The sequence below is a fragment of the Hyperolius riggenbachi genome, chromosome 9, assembly GCF_040937935.1.
Source record: "Hyperolius riggenbachi isolate aHypRig1 chromosome 9, aHypRig1.pri, whole genome shotgun sequence".
NCBI lineage: Eukaryota > Metazoa > Chordata > Amphibia > Anura > Hyperoliidae > Hyperolius > Hyperolius riggenbachi.
Window position 1 is genome coordinate 14,901,230 of NC_090654.1, and position 20,791 is coordinate 14,922,020.

General features: G+C 47.9%; 1 protein-coding gene across 4 annotated transcripts in view; it reads right to left on the reverse strand.

The window, feature by feature from the left end:
- Positions 1-20,791, reverse strand: part of ATRIP (ATR interacting protein) — a 105,618-nt gene that overhangs the window by 71,881 nt on the left and 12,946 nt on the right. For 2 of the 4 annotated variants that reach the window (XR_011023812.1, XM_068251983.1), the window contains exons 1-3: positions 14,582-14,688; positions 3,246-3,649; positions 764-834 (exon numbers count right to left, since the gene is read on the reverse strand). Coding sequence is in view for 3 of the 4 variants with exons in the window: in XM_068251983.1 (XP_068108084.1) it covers positions 764-834; positions 3,246-3,630 (456 nt within the window). In the remaining variant the exon portion in view is untranslated. Of the gene's footprint in view, positions 1-763; positions 835-3,245; positions 3,650-3,735; positions 3,887-14,581; positions 14,689-20,791 lie in introns of those variants that run through there. The other 2 variants (XM_068251986.1, XM_068251985.1) reach the window with 2 other exon arrangements.

Consider the following 20,791-nt stretch of genomic DNA (forward strand, 5'->3'; position numbering starts at 1 on the left):
CGACTGAAAAATCAGATCGGAATTCCCGTTTTTTTTTCGATTTAAATCGATCCGGAATGCCAGATATTTCTGTTCAATTTCTCTAAAGATTGTATGGTGTGTGTTGGATTGTAAGTTTATTAATATACACACCCTAGCAATTTTCTCAGAGTTTCCAATCATTTTTATCATAATTGGGGAAAAATTGAGCATAGGTGTGTGGTACAGTGGTCATATTTTTTAATTTGTTACAATCAGTCAGAAAAATTGATTGCAATTCTTTAATTGAACAGATATTTAAAAAATTGTATGGTGTGTGGCCACCTTCAGTCAGAGAGATGAGTCACATTCAACACTTAGATACATTTATGTAAACAAAATGTATCTATTTCAGCTTCTGATGCGTCTGCAGAAATCTCCAGGAACTTTAAAGCCCTGTGTAACCCTTCCAAATGCTGGTCTAGTAAAAAAAAAAAAAAAAAAAAAAAAAAAAAAAAAATGCTGGTTGTGTATAATATACTGTAAATAATGTTTTAGAGCAAAGTTGAAATGCAGGGTTATATTCCGCTTTAAATCCTCACAGCTATATATCTCAGATAAAAAAAAAAAAAAAAAAAAAGAAGAAGCAATAAAAAAAAAAAAAATCAAATGACAACAATGCGCCGACCAACCACAAGTCAGACGAGGGGCGGCGCTTCCACGTCAGCTGCTGAAAGGCGGACCGGATGGGGAACTAGATATGGGGAACTGTACAATTCCCAGTAAGGCACCCAGGAAAACTCACTTTTTGATTCAAGCCTTCGTGCTCCGACTGCAGATGATTAAGTCCAAAAGTATCGTTTCCGTTACTGGATTCTAGAGGTGAAAAAAAAAAAAAAAAAAAAAAAAATTTATACATACAGACTTAGCACTGTCATTTATAACACACATAATAGTTACCCTCAGAGAAGTGAGGACCACAAGTGACTGACAGCAAGGAGACCTCTTAAAAAAGGACACCCGAGGCAAAAATAAACTAAAAAAAAATTGTATCTATCTTCCTTCTCCTAAAAATGACTAAGATATTCTAGTTTTATTTTATGTTTAAATCTACTTTTTATGTTTTAACTGTGTCTGTATCTCCATGGGAAATAACACTTCTGCTGCTTCAGATACCATAAGTACAGTGGTTTGCAAAAGTATTCGAGCCCCCTTGAAGTTTTCCACATTTTGTCACATTACTGCCACAAACATGAATTTTAGTGGAATTCCACGTGAAAGACCAATACAAAGTGGTGTACACATGAGAAGTGGAACGAAAATCATACAGGATTCCAAACTTTTATTTTATTTTATTTTTTTTTACAAATAAATAACTGCAAAGTGGGGTGTGCGTAATTATTCAGCCCCCTGAGTCAATACTTTGTAGAACCACCTTTTGCTGCAATTACAGCTGCCAGTCTTTTAGGGTATGTCTCTACCAGCTTTGCACATCTAGAGACTGAAATCCTTGCCCATTCTTCTTTGCAAAACAGCTCCAGCTCAGTCAGATTAGATGGACAGCGTTTCTGAACAGCAGTTTTCAGATCTTGCCACAGATTCTCGATTGGATTTAGATCTGGACTTTGACTGGGCCATTCTAACACATGGATATGTTTTGTTTTAAACCATTCCATTGTTGCCCTGGCTTTATGTTTAGGGTCATTGTCCTGCTGGAAGGTGAACCTCTGCCCCCAGTCTCCAGTCTTTTGCAGACTCCAAGAGGTTTTCTTCCAAGTTTGCCCTGTATTTGGCTCCATCCATCTTCCCATCAACTCTGACCAGCTTCCCTGTCCCTGCTTAGTGATGTGCAGTGTTAGTTTTCCGCCACACATAGCGTTTTGCATTTGGCCAAAAAGTTCCATTTTGATCTCATCTGATCAGAGCACCTTCCAAGTTTGCTGTGTCCCCCACATGGCTTGTTGCAAACTGCGAAAAGGACTGCTTATGCTTTTCTGTTAACAATGGCTTTCTTCTTGCCACTCTTCCACAAAGGCCAATTTTGTGCAGTGCATGACTAATAGTTGTCCTATGGACAGATTCCCCCACCTGAGCTGTAGATCTCTGCAGCTCGTCTAGAGTCACCATGGGCCTCTTGACTGCATTTCTAATCAGCACTCTCCTTGGTCGGCCTGTGAGTTTAGGTGGAAGGCCTTGTCTTGGTAGGTTTACAGTTGTGCCATACTCCTTCCATTTCTGAATGATCGCTTGAACTGTGCTCCGTGGGATGTTCAAGGCTTTGGAAATCTTTTTGTAGCCTAAGCCTGCTTTAAATTTCTCAATAACTTTATCCCTGACCTGTCTGGTGTGTTCTTTGGACTTCATGGTGTTGTTGCTCCCAATATTCTCTTAGACAACCTCTGAAGCCATCACAGAGCAGCTGTATTTGTACTGACATTAGATTACACACAGTTCCACTCCATAGTCATTAGCACTCATCAGGCAATGTCCATGGGCAACTGACTGCACTCAGACCAAAGGGGGCCAAATAATTACGCACACCCCACTTTGCAGTTATTTATTGGTAAAAAATGTTTGGAATCATGTATGATTTTCGTTCCACTTCTCAGGTGTACACCACTTTGTATTAGTCTTTCACGTGGAATTCTTCAAGGGGGCCGAATACTTTTGCAAACCACTGTATGTGTCTTATATTCAGATACCATGTCTGTCTATATCATGTAGTGTATGTATCGTAGCCTAGTGACAATTTAGGGGGGAGCCAATTAACTTATCTGTATGTTTTTGGAGGAAATCAGAGTGCCCGGCTGGAAACTCACACAGACACAGGGAGAACATACAAACTCTGTGCAGATACTGCCCAGGCTGGGATTCAAACCGGGGACCCAGCGCTGCACTAATTATATTCCGATGCATGCTGGAAAAGATGAGGAATTCTTCTCGTAAAATGCACGATTTGCCAGCTCACAATTAGAACAAACATAACAATAAAAATCTGACAGGCTTAGACCATAACCGCAGCCTATCCAAACTTTGTGTATAGTCCCCACTAGGGATGGTCAATGAGATGCAAATAATTTTGAGTTGGAGGATTATGCAGATTTTGTATGCAAATTTATGCAGTTTGAAAATGGACCAAATTTTAACTCAGCAGGATTTGATCGGTTCATTTTCAAGATACATACATTTGCATACAGCTACATCAACCCGTAATTATTCGCATCGCAGTGACGATCCCTAATCCCCACTGTGAGTTATGTTACATGTTCATATCAAGACCAACATACTTAAGGCAGCCCTTTCCGGCCTCTCCGGTACGGAGTTTCGTGGCTGCCACGATGCAGATGCTGATTGTTTATTTGAGATTGCATTGCCTCGATGTGGATGACTGACGGAGCTTAGCTCCTGTGTGAGCGCTTGCGAGGCCAACACATCGATTTCCTCCAGATCATCAGCTGTGAAGTCCTCCTGGTCACCAAAGATATCATCCATGGCTTTGTTTTCTGAATGGTCTGCCGGTCGGTGACGCTTTGAGGGAGGGTAGCTCTGATCATTGCTCAGTGGGTAGACCGGTTGAGCTGTTGTAGGGCAGGAGGTGTTGTATGCACGGCTTGGACCATACAGCACTGAAATGTCCCTTTTCCTAGCAGCAAACAGAGGGTTTACTGACATAGCTCAAAGGCCCAATCCCCTGCAAAAAAAAAAAAAAAGTAAATATCACAAGCACAGAAAAGACTGGTGATGGAAAAAAATGCAGCCTTTACATGAACAGTTTACCTTTGTGTTAAATGAGGAACTGTAACGAAAGATTGAACTTCGTCCTAATCAGTACCCGATACCTCTTTCCCACGATAAATCTTTACCTTTTCTCTAATAGATCATCAGGGGAGGTCTGTATGGCTGATATTGGGGTGAACCCCCCCCCCCCATGGTCCTGACATAACACTGTGGGAACCTTGTTGCATTGTGGGAAGTAACGGCTGCTTACAACTGCCAAGCAACCAGTATCTCCCTCTGTGCATATGTACATCTACTAAAAAGAAAAATGTGAGCATATCGCATAGTTAGTGAGCGCGATTATAGATAATGGCAGTAGGTGCTTTCTTGTCTGCCAGTAGTAAAGATGATGAGGTGCAGGCTGATTGTGGACCAAACAATATGAACAAATAACATGGGGATTATCAATCAATTCTTGATCACTTTGCAATTGTTTTTCTTTTTCCCCTTTTCACTTAAAGGGAATCTTAACTGAAAGATAAAAAAAAAAAATGTTTCACTTACCTGGGGCTTCACCCAGCCCCCTGCAGATGTCCTGTGCCATCTCAAACCTCCAATACCCCACAGGCAGCTTGTTTCGATTTCAGAATCCCATTCCAGGCGCCAGCCAGTGCACCTGCGTGGCTCTTGCCATACATGTACCCGATTGCGCTCCCGCTGCCGTGGCTGTCCTGCACAGGTGCAGTACGCGTACAATGTACATGCAGCACACATACTGTACCTGTGCAAGACGGCCACAGCGGCAGTAGTGTGATCAAGTACACGCACGGCGAGAACCACGCAGGTGCACTGGCCGGCATCTGGTCAGTCTCTAAAACTGAAACTAGCTGCCTGTCAGGGGACCGGAGGATTGGTGAGTGACAGCGTGGGCACAGGACATCTGCAGGGGGCTGGGGGAAGTCCCAGGTAAGCAAAACTCTTTTTTATCTTTCAGTTAAGGCTCCCTTTAAGTTCCTCTTAAAGGTTCCCACACATTACTCGATTTGTGGCATCAATATCCGGCAGATTTGGTCATAATGATCGAATCTGGAGGGGATCGATGTCACAATGTGGCTGCCTGGTAATTCCCGGCCTGCTGGGTCGTAATTTCAATCAACCCAGCATGCTGGCATGATCCCGTTTGAAAGGGCTCGGTCAGGGGTGCGGGGTAGCGATGTTAATTTACAGATGACCGATGGACCACCAGCTGATCTCCCCACCTGTGTGCCGTATGGCCTCGTGGTAAAGCTCACCTGTCAACTGGCAAGCCTCCTCCCAGATCCCGTGCCTTCTCTCCATCGCAGCCGCGCACCTATATCATGTGACCTGACAGCTTGTACGAGGTACGTGCTACTGGGTCACAGGCATCAGAGAAGAGAGAAGACACAGAAGAAGGTGTGCCAGTAGACAGTTGAGCTTAAAGGGAACCTTAACCACTTCAGGACCACAGTCTTTTCGCCCCTTAAGGACCAGAGCCTTTTTCTCCATTCAGACCACTGCAGCTTTCACGGTTTATTGCTCGGTCATACAACCTACCACCTAAATGAATTTTACCTCCTTTTCTTGTCACTAATACAGCTTTCTTTTGCTGCTATTTGATTGCTGCTGCGAGTTTCAGTTTTTATTATATTCATCAAAAAAGACATGAATTTTGGCAAAAAAATGACTTTTTTAACTTGCTGTGCTGACATTTTTCAAATAAAGTAAAATTTCCTATACATTTGAGCGCGAAAGTTATTCTGCTACATGTCTTTGATTAAAAAAAAACCATTCAGTGTATATTTATTGGATTGGGTAAAAGTTATAGCGTTTACAAACTATGGTGCCAAAATTGAATTTTTCCATTTTCAAGCATCTCTGACTTTTCTGCGCACCTGTCAGGTTTCATGAGGGGCTAAAATTCCAGGATAGTACAAATACCCCCCAAATGACCCCATTTTGGAAAGAAGACATCCCAAAGTATTCAGTGAGAGGCATGGTGAGTTCATAGAAGATTTTATTTTTTGTCACAAGTTAGCGGAAAATGACACTCTGACAAAAAAAAGAAAAAAAAAAAAAGTTTCCATTTCTTCTAACTTGCGACAAAAAAAAATGAAATCTGCCACAGACTCACTATGCTCCTCTCTGAATACCTTGAAGTGTCTACTTTCCAAAATGGGGTCATTTGTGGGGTGTGTTCACTGTCCTGGCATTTTGGGGGGTGCCTAATTGTAAGCACCCCTGTAAAGCCTAAAGATGCTCATTGGACTTTTGGCCCCTTAGCGCAGTTAGGCTGCAAAAAAGTGCCACACATGTGGTATTGCCGTACTCAGGAGAAGTAGTATAATGTGTTTTGGGGTGTATTTTTACACATACCCATGCTGGGTGGGAGAAATATCTCCGTAAATGACAATTGTTTAATTTTTTTTACACACAATTGTCTATTTATAGAGATATTTCTCCCACTCAGCATGGGTATGTGTAAAAATACACCCCAAAACACATTATACTACTTCTCCTGAGTACGGCGATACCACATGTGTGGCACTTTTTTGCACCCTAACTGCGCTAAGGGGCCCAAAGTTCAATGAGTACCTTTAGGATTTCACAGGTCATTTTGAGAAATTTCGTTTCAAGACTACTCCTCACGGTTTAGGGCCCCTAAAATGCCAGGACAGTATAGGAACCCCACAAATTACCCCATTTTAGAAAGAAGACACCCCAAGGTATTCCGTTAGGAGGATGGTGAGTTCATAGAAGATTTTTTTTTTTTGTCACAAGTTAGCGGAAATTGATTTTAATTGTTTTTTTTCACAAAGTGTCATTTTCCGCTAACTTGTGACAAAAAATAAAATCTTCTATGAACTCACCATACTCCTAACGGAATACCTTGGGGTGTCTTCTTTCTAAAATGGGGTCATTTGTGGGGTTCCTATACTGCCCTGGCATTTTAGGGGCCCTAAACCGTGAGGAGTAGTCTTGAAACCAAATGTCGCAAAATGACCTGTGAAATCCTAAAGGTACTCATTGGACTTTGGGCCTCTTAGCGCACTTAGGGTGCAAAAAAGTGCCACACATGTGGTACCGCCGTACTCAGGAGAAGTAGTATAATGTGTTTTGGGGTGTATTTTTACACATACCCATGCTGGGTGGGAGAAATATCTCTGTAAATGACAATTGTTTGATTTTTTTTACACACAATTGTCCATTTACAGAGAGATTTCTCCCACCCAGCATGGGTATGTGTAAAAATACACCCCAAAACACAATATACTACTTCTTCTGAGTACGGCGATACCACATGTGACACTTTTTTGCAACCTAGGTGCGCTAAGGGGCCTAACGTCCTATTCACAGGTCATTTTGAGGCATTTGGATTCTAGACTACTGCTCACGGTTTAGGGCCCCTAAAATGCCAGGGCAGTATAGGAACCCCACAAGTGACCCCATTTTAGAAAGAAGACACCCCAAGGTATTCTGTTAGGAGTATGGTGAGTTCATAGAAGATTTTTTTTTTTTGTCACAAGTTAGCGGAAAATGACACTTTGTGAAAAAAAAAACAATACATATCAATTTCCGCTAACTTGTGACAAAAAATAAAATCTTCTATGAACTCATCATACACCTAACAGAATACCTTGGGTGTCTTCTTTCTAAAATGGGGTCACTTGTGGGGTTCCTATACTGCCCTGGCATTTTAGGGTCCCTAAACCGTGAGGAGTAGTCTTGAACCCAAATGTCTCAAAATGACCTGTGAAATCCTAAAGGTACTCATTGGACTTTGGGCCCCTTAGCACAGTTAGGCTGCAAAAAAGTGTCACACATGTGGTATCGCCGTACTCAGAAGAAGTAGTATAATGTGTTTTGTGGTGTATTTTTACATATAACCATGCTGGGTGGGAGAAATATCTCTGTAAATGACACATTTTTGATTTTTTTTTTACACACAATTGTTCATTTACAGAGAGATTTCTCCCACCCAGCATGGGTATGTGTAAAAATACACCACAAAACACATTATACTACTTCTCCTGAGTATGGCGATACCACATGTGTGACACTTTTTTGCAGCCTAGGTGCGCTAAGGGGCCCAACGTCCTATTCACAGGTCATTTTGAGGCATTTGTTTTCTAGACTACTCCTCACGGTTTAGGGCCCCTAAAATGCCAGGGCAGTATAGGAACCCCACAAGTGACCCCATTTTAGAAAGAAGACACCCCAAGGTATTCCGTTAGGGGTATGGTGAGTTCATAGAAGATTTTATTTTTTGTCACAAGTTAGTGAAAAATGACACTTTGTGAAAAAAACAATAAAAATCCAATTTCCGCTAACTTTTGACAAAAAATAAAATCTTCTATGAACTCATCATACACCTAACAGAATACCTTGGGGTGTCTTCTTTCTAAAATGGGGTCACTTGTGGGGTTCCTATACTGCCCTGGCATTTTACGGGCCCAAAACTGTGAGTAGTCTGGAAACCAAATTTCTCAAAATGACTGTTCAGGGGTATAAGCATCTGCAAATTTTGATGACAGGTGGTCTATGAGGGGGCAAATTTTGTGGAACCGGTCATATGCAGGGTGGCCTCTTAGATGACAGGATGTTTTGGGCCTGATCTGATGGATAGGAGTGCTAGGGGGGGTGACAGGAGGTGATTGATGGGTGTCTCAGGGGGCGGTTAGAGGGGAAAATAGATGCAATCAATGCACTGGGGAGGTGATCGGAAGGGGGTCTGAGGGGGATCTGAGGGTTTGGCCGAGTGATCAGGAGCCCACACAGGGCAAATTAGGGCCTGATCTGATGGGTAGGTGTGCTAGGGGGTGACAGGAGGTGATTGATGGGTGTCTCAAGGTGTGATTAGAGGGGGGAAATAGATGCAAGCAATGCACTAGCGAGGTGATCAGGGCTGGGGTCTGAGGACGTTCTGAGGTGTGGGCGGGTGATTGGGTGCCCGCAAGGGGCAGATTAGGGTCTAATCTGATGGGTAACCGTGACAGGTGGTGATAGGGGGTGATTGATGGGTAATTAGTGGGTGTTTAGAGGAGAGAAGAGATGTAAACACTGCACTTGGGAGGTGATCTGCGGGCGATCTATTGGTGTGGGTGGGTGATCAGATTGCCCGCAAGGGGCAGGTTAGGGGCTGATTGATGGGTGGCAGTGACAGGGGGTGATTGATGGGTGGCAGTGACAGGGGGTGATTGATGGGTGGCAGTGACAGGGGGTGATTGATGGGTGGCAGTGACAGGGGGTGATTGATAGGTGATTGACAGGTGATCAGTGGGTTATTACAGGGAATAACAGATGTAAATATTGCACTGGCGAATTGATAAGGGGGGGTCTGAGGGCAATCTGAGCGTGTGGGTGGGTGATTGGGTGCCCGCAAGGGGTAGATTAGGGTCTAATCTGATGGGTAACAGTGACAGGTGGTGATAGGGGGTGATTGATGGGTGATTGATGGGTAATTAGTGGGTGTTTAGAGGAGAGAATAGATGTAAACAATGGATTTGGGAGGTGATCTGATGTCGGATCTGCGGGCGATCTATTGGTGTGGGGGGGTGATCAGATTGCCCGCAAGGGGCAGGTTAGGGGCTGATTGATGGGTGGCAGTGACAGGGGGTGATTGACGGGTGATTGACAGGTGATTGACAGGTGATCAGGGGGGATAGATGCATATAGTACACGGGGGGGGGGGGGGGTCTGGGGAGAATCTGAGGGGTGGGGGGTGATCAGGAGGGGGCAGTGGGCAGGGGGGGGGGATAAAAAAAAAATAGCGTTGACAGATAGTGACAGGGAGTGATTGATGGGTGATTAGGGGGGGTGACTGGGTGCAAACAGTGGTCTGGGGGGTGGGCAGGGGGGGGTCTGAGGGGTGCTGTGGGCGATCAGGGGGCAGGGGGGGGGGAAATCAGTGTGCTTGGGTGCGACATAGGGTGGCTGCAGCCTGCCCTGGTGGTCCCTCGGACACTGGGACCACCAGGGCAGGAGGCAGCCAGTATAATAGGCTTTGTATACATTACAAAGCCTATTATACATTGTTTCAGCGGCGATCCGGGTGCTAGTAACCCGCCGGCGCTTCCGAACGGCCGGCGGGTTACTACGAGCGGTGGGCGGAGCCAGTCCCCGGCGGCTGATCGCGTCACGAATGACGCGATCGCCGCATAGCCACTCCCGCAGCCGCCCCCGCCGATGGGCGTATTGCGGTCGTTTGGGCCCGGTCTTTGCCGCCGCCCATCGGCTGGGGGCGGTCGTTAAGTGGTTAAAGGAATACTGTAGGAGTCGGGGGAAAATTAGTTGAACTTACCCGGGGCTTCTAACGGTTCCCCGCAGACATCCTGTGCCCGCGCAGCCACTCACCGATGCTCCGGCCCCGCCTCCAGTTCACTTCTGGAGGAGCGTACTGCGCAGGCACAGACCATACAGTGCCTGCGCAATACAGTCCAATCCTGGTGACATCAGCGGGGGCAAGGAAACGGCAACACAGGCGCAGTGGTTTTCAGACTTTAAAGTCTGAAATTCCAGAAGTAAACCGGAGGCGGGGCTGGAGCATCGGTGAGCAGCTGCACGGGCACAGGATGTCTGCAGGGGACCATTAGAAGCCCCAGGTAAGTTCAACTCATTTTCCCCCGACCCCCCTACAGTATTCCTTTTAACAGAGGGATATGGATGTTTCCTTTTAAACAATAGCAGTTGCCTGGCAGTCCTGCTGATCTCTTTGGCTGCATTAGTGACTGAATCACACACCTGAAACAAGCATGCAGCTAATCCAGTCTGACTTCAATCAGAGCATCTGGTCTGCATGCTTGTTGAGGGGCTGCGGCTAAAAGTATTAGAGACACAGGATCAGCAGGAGAGTCAGGCAACTGGTATTATTTTAAAAGGAAAAATCCATATCCTTCTCAGTTTAGGTTTCATTTAAGCACTTCTGAAAAAAAACTGGCCTACCACAGAAAATGACTGGTACAGTTCTATACTGAGATCATCAAATCCATCACTACATTATCTATGACTAACTGGTTCGGTTCTTGCTCTGTACGTGAAGAGGTGAGGCTGCATCGCATCATCCACACAGCAGAAAGAATAATGGGCTATAGCTTACCTCCTCTACAGGATCCTTACTCTAGCACAGGCATGGGCCAACTCGGCCCCCCAGCTGTTACGGAACTACAAGTCCCACAATGCATTTGCCTTTATGAGTCATGACTGTGCCTGTCAGACTCCTGCAATGCATTGTGGGACTTGTAGTTCCGTAACAGCTGGAGGGCCGAGTTTGCCTATGCCTGCTCTAGCAGGTGCAGAAAGAGTGTGACCAAGATTGCCTCTGAGCCCTCTCACCCTGCCCCTTCCAGCTTATGCATTCAGAAGTGAGATATCAATCTCTGAAAATTAACACTTTGCACCATGTTTACTACCACTTTATCTTATATGCTGTCCTGGACTCACATCTATACCAGGGGTGTCAAACTCAATCAATTAAGGGGCTACATTCTAAAACATAGTCTTAGTCATGGGCCAAATAGTTTAAGATTTAACATTTATTGAACAGTATCAAATTAAGTGGTGTAACAATAGCAAGTGTGGTAGGCCGGTTCCTCCCCTTCTGCAGAGTAGCACAGTGGAGCCAGCTCCTCCCCCTTCTGCAGAGTAGCACAGTGGAGCCAGCTCCTCCCCACTTCAGCAGAGTAGCACAGTGGAGCCAGCTCCTCCCCACTTCAGCAGAGTAGCACAGTGGAGCCAGCTCCTCCTCCTTCTGCAGAGTAGCACAGTGGAGCCAGCTCCTCCCCCTTCAGCGGAGTAGCACAGTGCAGCAGTTTAATATTTATCTGCTCCAGGTTTCCTGTGTTGCTGCTTGCAATGGTGGACATTGGAAGCTATTGAGGGACACATAAAATGGCACTGTGCCCACGGCCTTTAGTTTGACACCTGTGATCTATACTGTCTGTCTTGCATCATATTTTCTGTGTCAATTAAGCAACTGCCAAGTTAAATTACCAGTAAGTGCAAACGTATTTGGCCAAATAAAATTGATTCTGACCTTGTGGCGTGGGGCAGATGGGGACACTGGCTGTAAGTGGGGGAGGACATGAAGCAAGAAGGGGTTCATGAGGTCAGGGTAAGGGGGGGACATAAGGGCAGTGCCATGGTGAGGGGGAGAGGAGGACTGGGGAGGAGGTTGAGACATGAGGGCAGTGCCATAGTGAGGGGGAGGGCATAAGGGCAGTGTCAGGGTGAGGGGGAAAAGGGGAGTGAGGGGGAGAGAGGGACATGAAGGCAGTGCAATGGTAAGCGGTGTAAAGGGGGGGGACATAAAAGGCAGTGTCAGGGTCAGAGGAGAACTGGGAAAGAGATTAAGACATGAGGGCAGTGCCATAGTGAGGGGGAGGGCATAAGGGCAGTGTCAGGGTGAAGGGGAAACAGGGTGTGAGGGGGAAACAGGGACATGAAGGCAGTGCAATGGTAAGCGGTGTAAAGGGGGGGGGGCTTGGGGGGACATAAAAGGCAGTGTCAGGGTCAGAGGAGAACTGGGAAAGAGATTAAGACATGAGGGCAGTGCCATAGTGAGGTGTAAGAGGGGCCACGGGTGCATAAGGGCAGTTTCATGGTGAGGGGAAAACTGGGGGTGAAGGGGAGAGAGGGATATGAAGGGAATGCAATGGTAAGAGGGGAGGGAGGACATGAGGGCAGTGCCATGGTGAAGGGGTTGAGGAGGACTGGGGAGGAGGTTGAGACTAGAGATGGGAAGTCCGGATCTTTTCAATGATTCGGATGATTCGAATCAGATCATTGAAAAGATCCAGATCTTTGATCCGAATCTCGGATCATTTTACTAGGGAAGCATTCGGGGGGTGAAATGACTAGCAGGACAGGACTTTTCCTGCAGTGGACAGAGAAGAGGAGGGGGGTGGACAGACAGAGAAGGGGAGATGGTGGACTGAGAAGGGAGGAGGTGGACGAAGAGGGGTGAGTAGAGAGCAGGTTTTTGCACACATTACGCACAAGTTGCAATCATATGCTTTAAATATATTTCACCTATATGTTCATCTGTATAGTTTGAATGCAAACGTCTCACAGTGAAAGAAAGCATTCCCCAATGTGTCCTTTTCTAACCTTTTACACTCATCATAAATTTAGGGTGAAGTGCAGCTGTTTAACCTCCTTGGCGGTATAAAAAAAAAATCCGCCAGGAGGGAGCGCAGCAGTTTTTAAAAAAAAAATTTTTTTCCTATATCATGTAGCGAGCCCAGGGCTCGCTACATGATAGCCGCTGCTCAGCGGCATCCCCCCGCCCTCTTCGATCGCCTTCGGCGATCTCCGATCAGGAAATCCCGTTCAAAGAACGGGATTTCCTGGAGGGCTTCCCCCGTCGCCATGGCGACGGGGCGGGATGACGTCACTGACGTCGGGACGGCATTGGGAGTCCCGGGCCACCCCTCGGCGCTGCCTGGCACTGATTGGCCAGGCAGCGCACGGGATCTGGGGGGGCGTGCAGCGCAACGGATAGCGGCGATCGTGCGCGGGGCGGCGGCGATCAGTGTGCTGGCGCAGCTAGCAAAGTGCTAGCTGCGTCCAGCAAAGAAAAATTAAACATATCGGCCCAGCAGGGCCGGAGAAAACCTCCTGCGCGGCTTACCCCGAACTACGTTCGGGGTTACCGCCAAGGAGGTTAGAGCAGAGTGCAGGAGGATCATATTGCATTTCAATCACAGTGCCTGCCCTGTCATTCTAGCCCAGCACGCTGTCTACAGAGTTACTAAGCTGTGCTTCTGAGCCAAAAGTGTCCCATTTGTTCACTATGCACAACTACGGAACAGACAGCCTAAAATCAGCAGCACATTATAATGTAATAGCCAGTACGTGTGCTCTACATAATATAATTATAATAGCCAGTACGTGTGCTCTACACATATCTGGCAGTGGCACCCATGTCCCCTCTCTCATGTACCTGTCCCTGCAAGGCTGGTTCCCCTCCAACAGAGCGATCCATCTCTGCTCTGCTTCCAGGACCCCCCTGCCCGCTGAGAGAGGGGGGCGTGCTGCTCCTGACTCCACCCCCTTTGTGAAGTGAATCGTTCATTTTGATGATCCGGATGATTCGACTCACAAAAGATATTCGGATCAAAGATCCAAATCATTCATGATCCGGACAACGCTAGTTGAGACATGAGAGCAGTGCCATAGTTAGGGAGGTGGTGAGAGGCCAGGGCGCATAAGGGCAGTGTCAGCGGAGCAGTGCTTTTCAGCGCTGTTAGATTTGGGCGCATCTGGCGCCTCCATAGACTACAATAGGAATAATTCCTATTGCAGCGCTCGGTGAGTAACGCCGGCTGTCAGAAGACGGAGCTGAAGTTGCTTAAAAAACACAATAATTCGACCTCCAGCAATCGCTGGAAGCCGAATTATTTCATTCCCCCACTATCCATGGCGGCCTGGAGGGGGAATAGTAATTAACACGGTCCGGACTTGTGCAGCAGCAGGATCAGCCTTATACCAGCTGGATCCTGCGCCCAAGTCTACCAGCGCCGATTAGGGGTAAAGAGGTACATGAAGGCAATGCAATGGTAGAGGGGGGAGGGAGGGCATGAGAGCAGTGCCATGGTGGAGGGAACGGGACTTGGCTTGGAGGGACATAAAAGGCAGTGTCAGGTTGAGGAGGAAGAAAAGGACTTGGAGTGGGACACATAAGGCAAGTGCATAGTGAGGGAGGGGGGGCAGGGCTCCCAATCAGGCTGATAGGGATAGAAGAACTTGGGGTGCAGGAGGAGAGAAGGACTGGGGGGGATACATAAGGGCCGTGTCAGGGTATTGGGAGGCAGGGTCAGTGCGCAGCGCTGGCTGTATATGTATTCAGAGCCCCCCGGACAGCACAGGCTCTGTCTCCCGCCGCACTCACCTCCACACACCGCCCGTCCATCCGCCCTCCTGTCACCGGCGCCCCGGCAGCTCACTCACTCACACACATGGTTTGGCGGCTTCTTCCTTCACACAGACTGCCGGGAAGCGTGCAGCCAATCACAGCGCAGTCTCTTTAGGGCGGAACCTCTTCCTGGCCGGGGATAGGCTGTCTGCGCAGCGGCGGATCTGATTGGTTGCGTGTCGCAGCCTCTCCTCGCCTGAGTACCCGCCCCTCTCTGCCGTTCTGCGCTGGGATTGGTGGAGTGCTTGAGCCGCTTCCGCCAATCCCAGAATTCCAGGAAGTATAATGGCCTCGCCATTAAAGGAACATGACATATAGTAAATACAGTGTAATACTGTAAGGTATTTTTTTCCTGTCAGTATAACTAATGCCTAATAAAAAATGTTTCTGCTTGAAAAGTTTTTTCCAGCCAATCCTTTCTATTATTTCTTTGAGACTTTAGCATTCGGGGAGTTTCTAGATAATTACAGAGATTATAGCTTTAAAGGAACCCGAAGTGAGAAGAATATGGAGGCTGCCATATTTGTTTCCTTTTAAATAATACCACTTGCCTGGCTGTCCTGCTGATCTATTTGGCTACAGCAGTGTCTGAATCACTCCAGAAACAAGCATGCAGCTAATCTTGTCAGATCTGACAATAATATCAGAAATACCTGATCTGCTGCATGCTTGTTCAGGGGCTATGGATGAAAGTATTAGAGGCAGAGGATCAGCAGGATAACCAGGCAACTGGTATTGCTTAAAAGGTAATAAATATGGCAGCCTCCATGTGTCTCTCACCTCGGGCTCACAGCATACCTCCCAACTTTTTGAGATGAGAAAGAGGGACACTTTAACCATGCCCCTGTCACGCCTCTAACCACGCCCCTGGCACACCCCTAGTCACGCATACCATAAAAATGTAATAAGAAAAATATGTTGTTTTATAATTCAAACCAGACTGGTCCTTTCTATCCTGGTTCATTTTTCTTCATAGTAACATTATACAATTAGTAATATATCAATTAGTAATATATCAATTTAAAGGATGGGAATAAACTTTAGAGTCAATCAAACATATTTTTTAGTTGAGAAATATATATATTTACACAGAAAGAGGGACCTAGTCCTGAAAGAGGGACTAATAAGGAGGAAAGAGGGACAGAAGGACAGGGCTCCCAAACAGGGACTGTCCCTCCAAAAGAGGGACAGTTGAGAGCTATGCTCACAGCTCTACATATGACAGTCACCTCAAGAAACAATGCTTGGTGTGATTTGTCTTCTTAAAACAGAAGGACATTTGCAATAATTTAGCTATAAGTGAATATTTGTGGCTACCCACAATGCACCACTATTGAATATGCAAATTATCTCTTTATGCTCACGAAGCCAGGCTTGCATCCAGAACTTGTAGGAAAGAAACACAGGGACAACGAGAGCCCGCTATAGTGTAGTATGTACTGGGATCAAGGTGTGAAAGTGGAAAGGTGAGTATAATTATACTCACAAACCAAGGTTACCGCCAAGGCAACCACTGCAAATGCAGGTGGGAAGATTCAACCTGTTCCCACTCATGATTAAGAAGTTGCTCTCTGTAGATAGGAAAAAGGGGGGTGTTACCCCTCCACCAAGGGTGGATCGGAATTATGGGCAAAGGAACAGAGGCACCAAAAGGGTAAAATATAATATATATAACATGGAGTGGCAGTGGTGGACTTACATACTCCAAAGGACAAACATCAACAAACGTATTAACATTTAACAGTACGATTTACTGATATACTCCTTGGTTTGTAACACGTTTCACATGTGTGACCCAGCTTCATCAGACAGTCAAGGTGGAGCCTATAACTAAAAGCCGTCCAGGTCAGTGCCAAGCGCCTCTGTTTATTGTCATCCAGAACTGGTGGTGACAATAAACTCTAGCTGGAAGAAGTTTATTTCTGTTTGTTATTACAGCGGGAGCTGTAGGATTACATTCTGAAAGGGCATAAATAAACTGAGGACAAAGACTTTTTAGTGGTTAAAAAAAAAATAAAAAAGAAGTTTGTGATCCCAATAAAGTAGATTAAACGCCAAGTTATAGAGGTGTTTAGTAATGATTTACAAAAACTGATATACTGCAACTTTAGGGATAACTTTATATAACCTCTCTTTGTCAAAAAAATGCGTGCAGCATGCGTTCCCGGACCGCACTGTTCCAGAGCGCATGCAGTGTGAACATCAGACAGTGCAGTCTATGCACTTTCTGATGTCGTGCGTGTCTGCCTCCTGCACGCGTTCCCGAAATCCGGACAGCAACACGTGCAGTGTGAACGGGGCCTAACATCAGACGTGCACTGATGCACGTCGGGCTACTACCCCAGTCTCAATCATGGGCGTAGCAATAACCCCTGCGACGCCTGCCATCGCTTTGGGGGCCCTTCCTCCTCCCTCTCTCAACCAAAAAGTGCTGCCAATTAGCAAAACCCCTCCCTGTTTGCTCACAAAAACCGTGTGCAGGAGCATATGTAATTTTTTACCTGCTTCCATTCCCCGGCTCCTGATCACGTGACCTGGGTGGGGTTCAGGGACCAAGGGGGCCCCATGCTATAATTTTTGCAGGGGGGCCCTATTATCGTCGCCAGGAGCAAACTGTGTCTTAGCAGTAGTACTGTGCAGATGCAGAATGGACCAGGTGATGAGAACACAGCGGGAGCACGCAGCCAGGCCACGCATGCGCAGTTGGCCCCGGATCAGAGGACTTTCTGGGGCCCATTGCAGACGAACGGAGAGTCGGAAGAGGACGGTGTGGTAGCAGTCAGGCCGAAGGGGTCGGAGGAAGCCCCAGGTGTGTATATTTTGTCTTTATACGCCCACCACAGGTTTCCTTTAAATGGACCCTGAGCAGACGCTTACAATGAAAATCTGTACTTAACTGAGGCTTCCTCCAGCCCCCATAACCTGTGAAATCCCTCGACATCCTCTGCGTCCCCTCCGTGGTCCCGCTAATGGCCCCGTTAGCCTGGCAACTTCAGGCAAAATCGTGCACAAATGCACATGCGCGGCCTGTCCGCACACCAGGCTTGATCACACGCCCTTTGCTGTAAGCAACCTGCTCATGCGCGGCTCAGTCTTTAAGTTGTGCACGACTTTGGCCGAAGTCGCAGGGCTAACAGAGCCGCCAGCCGAACTACGGAGGGGAACCAGAGGACGCTGAAGGACCTCGCGGGCAATGGGGATGGAGGAAGCCCCAGGTAAGTGCAGATTTTCATTTTAAAGGCTCTACTCAGGGTCCCTTTAAGTTAAAGGATAGGAATATCAATCTCTCTCTGATCGAATCTGTTCTATCTAATGATTGATCTGTCCAAACACCAAGTGATGTATGGCAGTTTCAGTTTAGGGGGTGGGGGGCAGGCAACAGCTGCCACGGCTGTTTCTAGGTAAGCACAGGCAGGGCAGCCGCCCAGGCGCAGAGCGGCAAGTAGAAGAAGGGGGGTGCAGGTAGAAGGACATCACCGCTAGGGAGCTGGTGACGTGCAGTAAAACCAAATGGGAGGAGAAAGAAGATTACCAGCGCGAACACCTTCCTTGACTCCTCCTGGGCTGCCTGCGTCACACGTCAAGTCATCATCACGTCACCACCACGTGATGACACCTGATGTCCTGTAGCGGTACTGCGCGGCGCCAATGGAGGAGTCGGCTTTCCGGGCTCTCTTCACCTGTGTGTTCTCCTGGTCCCTGCTTCCTCCTGAATGAGCGGCTGGTCACTAGTAAGTAGGCAGATCTACTTGTGACCTGTGGCTGTGTGACTGTCCCTAAAGAGTAAGGGTTCGCGAGTAAACGGGGGTGGGGGGAACGGCGTGCAATTTTTACACCCTGGGTGCAATTTAGCCTTGAAACAGCCCTGACAGCTGCCTTGCCCTAGGCACCAAAACGTCCAGAAAAGACCCTGCTCGTGCCTTGCTATTAGATTGGTTGAAATGTACAATTTTCATCTAATCCTCGGATGGAACAGGTCTTGCCGTGTTGGGTAAATATGACGCACGTGTTTTTGCTTTCCTGATTGATTAAAAGGCCAAGGGTAGAAATGACATAAAAGTGCATGCATGTTTATTCTGCGGCCTGCAACAGCAGTGTTAATAAGGAATGCCTGAGAACAACATTCGGTAAGGAGGGATAATAAGTGTCTCTGTGAGCTGCCCAGAGGGTTATGTCAGCCTGACAAGGTACAGTCTGTACTGGGCTGCCAGAAAGGAAGTTCTGTGGTGAAGGGCAGGAAAGCAGGTGTGCTGCGAACTACTCAGAAAGTGCACAATAGCTGTACTGCATCACAGCCATTTCACAGAAACACTCCCAGGACACACAGTCCTTCCATTCTGCTCATCAAAGCTCACAGCAGATTTAACCAATTCACACAGTAAACATCTGGAAGCCATCTGCAGACATGGGGGGAGCTAAAACCTCTCTCAGCAGTGCTTCAGCCGCAATCCAAAAACCGCTGCAACCAATACAGACATATGTGGTACTGGGGGGTTGCTGCTCCCCAGACTCTGCACGTAGGGGTTTCCCAACCGTCCTCGCCTCCTCCCTAGTGGTGCAGCAGTAGGGAATGCAGAGGGTGCACCCGCACTGGGGCCCTTAAACAAGAGGGGCCCTCCTACAACCACTGTGTGGTGCTATGCTAGTAAGGATTACATCTGTGATGTGAATAGTTGTAATCAGTAAAAAATTATTCCTTCCCCCTGCTAACACCTCTCTGACACTGCGGCTGTAGCCTCCTCTGTTTACGCCTCTCTGACACTGCGGTTTTCCCTTTCCCTGCTTACACCTCTCTGACACTGCAGCTGTCCCCTACCCTGCTTACAGGTCTCGGACTCTGCAGCTGTCCCCTCCCCTGCTTACACGTCTTTGACACTGAGGCTGTCCCCTCCCCCTGCTTACACCTCTCCGACACTGTTGCTGTCCCCTCCCCTGCTCTGACCTCTCTGACACTCCGACTGTAGCCTCCTCTGTTTACACCTCTCTGACACTGCAACTGTCCCCTCCCCTGCTTACACCTCTATGACACTGCAGCTGTCCCCTCCCCTGCTTACACCACTCTGACACTGTGGCTGTCCCCTCCCCTGCTTACACCTCTGACACTGAGGCTGTCTGCTCCTCAGCTACGCCTTTCTGACTCTGCAGCTGTCCCCTCCCCCTGCTCACACCTCTCTGACACTGTAGATTTTCCCTCCCCTGCTTATACTTATACTGACATTATGGCTGTCCCCTTCCCCTGCTTACACCTCTCTGACACTGCGGCTGTCCCCTCCCCTACTTACACACTTCTGACACTGCAGCTGTACCCTCCCTGCTTACACCTCTCTGACACTGCGGCTGTCCCCTCCCCTGCTTACACCTCTGACACTGCGGCTGTACCCTCCCCTACTTACACCCCTCTGACACTGCAGCTGTCCCCTCCCCTGCTTACACCTCTCTGACACTGCGGCTGTCTCCTCCCCTGCTTACAACTCTCTGACACTGCAGCTGTCACCTACCCTGCTTACACCTCTTTGACACTGCGGCTGTCCCCTCCCCTGCTTACACCTCTCTGACACTGCGGCTGTCTCCTCCCCTGCTTACACCTCTCTGACACTGCAGCCGTCCCCTCCCCTGTTTACACCTCTTTGACACTGCGGCTGTCCCCTCCCCTGCTTACACCTCTCTGACACTGCGGCTGTCCCCTCCCTTGCTTACACCTCTCTGACACTGCGGCTGTCCCCTCCCCTGCTTACACCTCTCTGACACTGCGGCTGTCCCCTCCACTACTTACACCCCTCTGACACTGCAGCTGTCCCCTCCCTTGATTACACCTCTCTGACACTGCGGCTGTCCCCTCCCTTGCTTACACCTCTCTGACACTGCGGCTGTCCCCTCCCCTACTTACACCCCTCTGACACTGCAGCTGTCCCCTCCCCTGCTTACACCCCTCTGACACTGCAGCTGTCCCCTCCCTTGCTTACACCTCTCTGACACTACAGCTGTCCCCTCCCCTGCTCACACCACTCTGACACTGCAGCTGTCCCCTACTCTGCTTACACCTCTCTGACACTGCAGCTGTTCCCTCCCCTGCTTACACCTCTCTGACACTGCGGCTGTCCCCTTCCCCTGCTCACACCTCTCTGACACTACGGCTGTCCCCTCCCCTACTTACACCCCTCTGACACTGCAGCTGTCCCCTCCCTT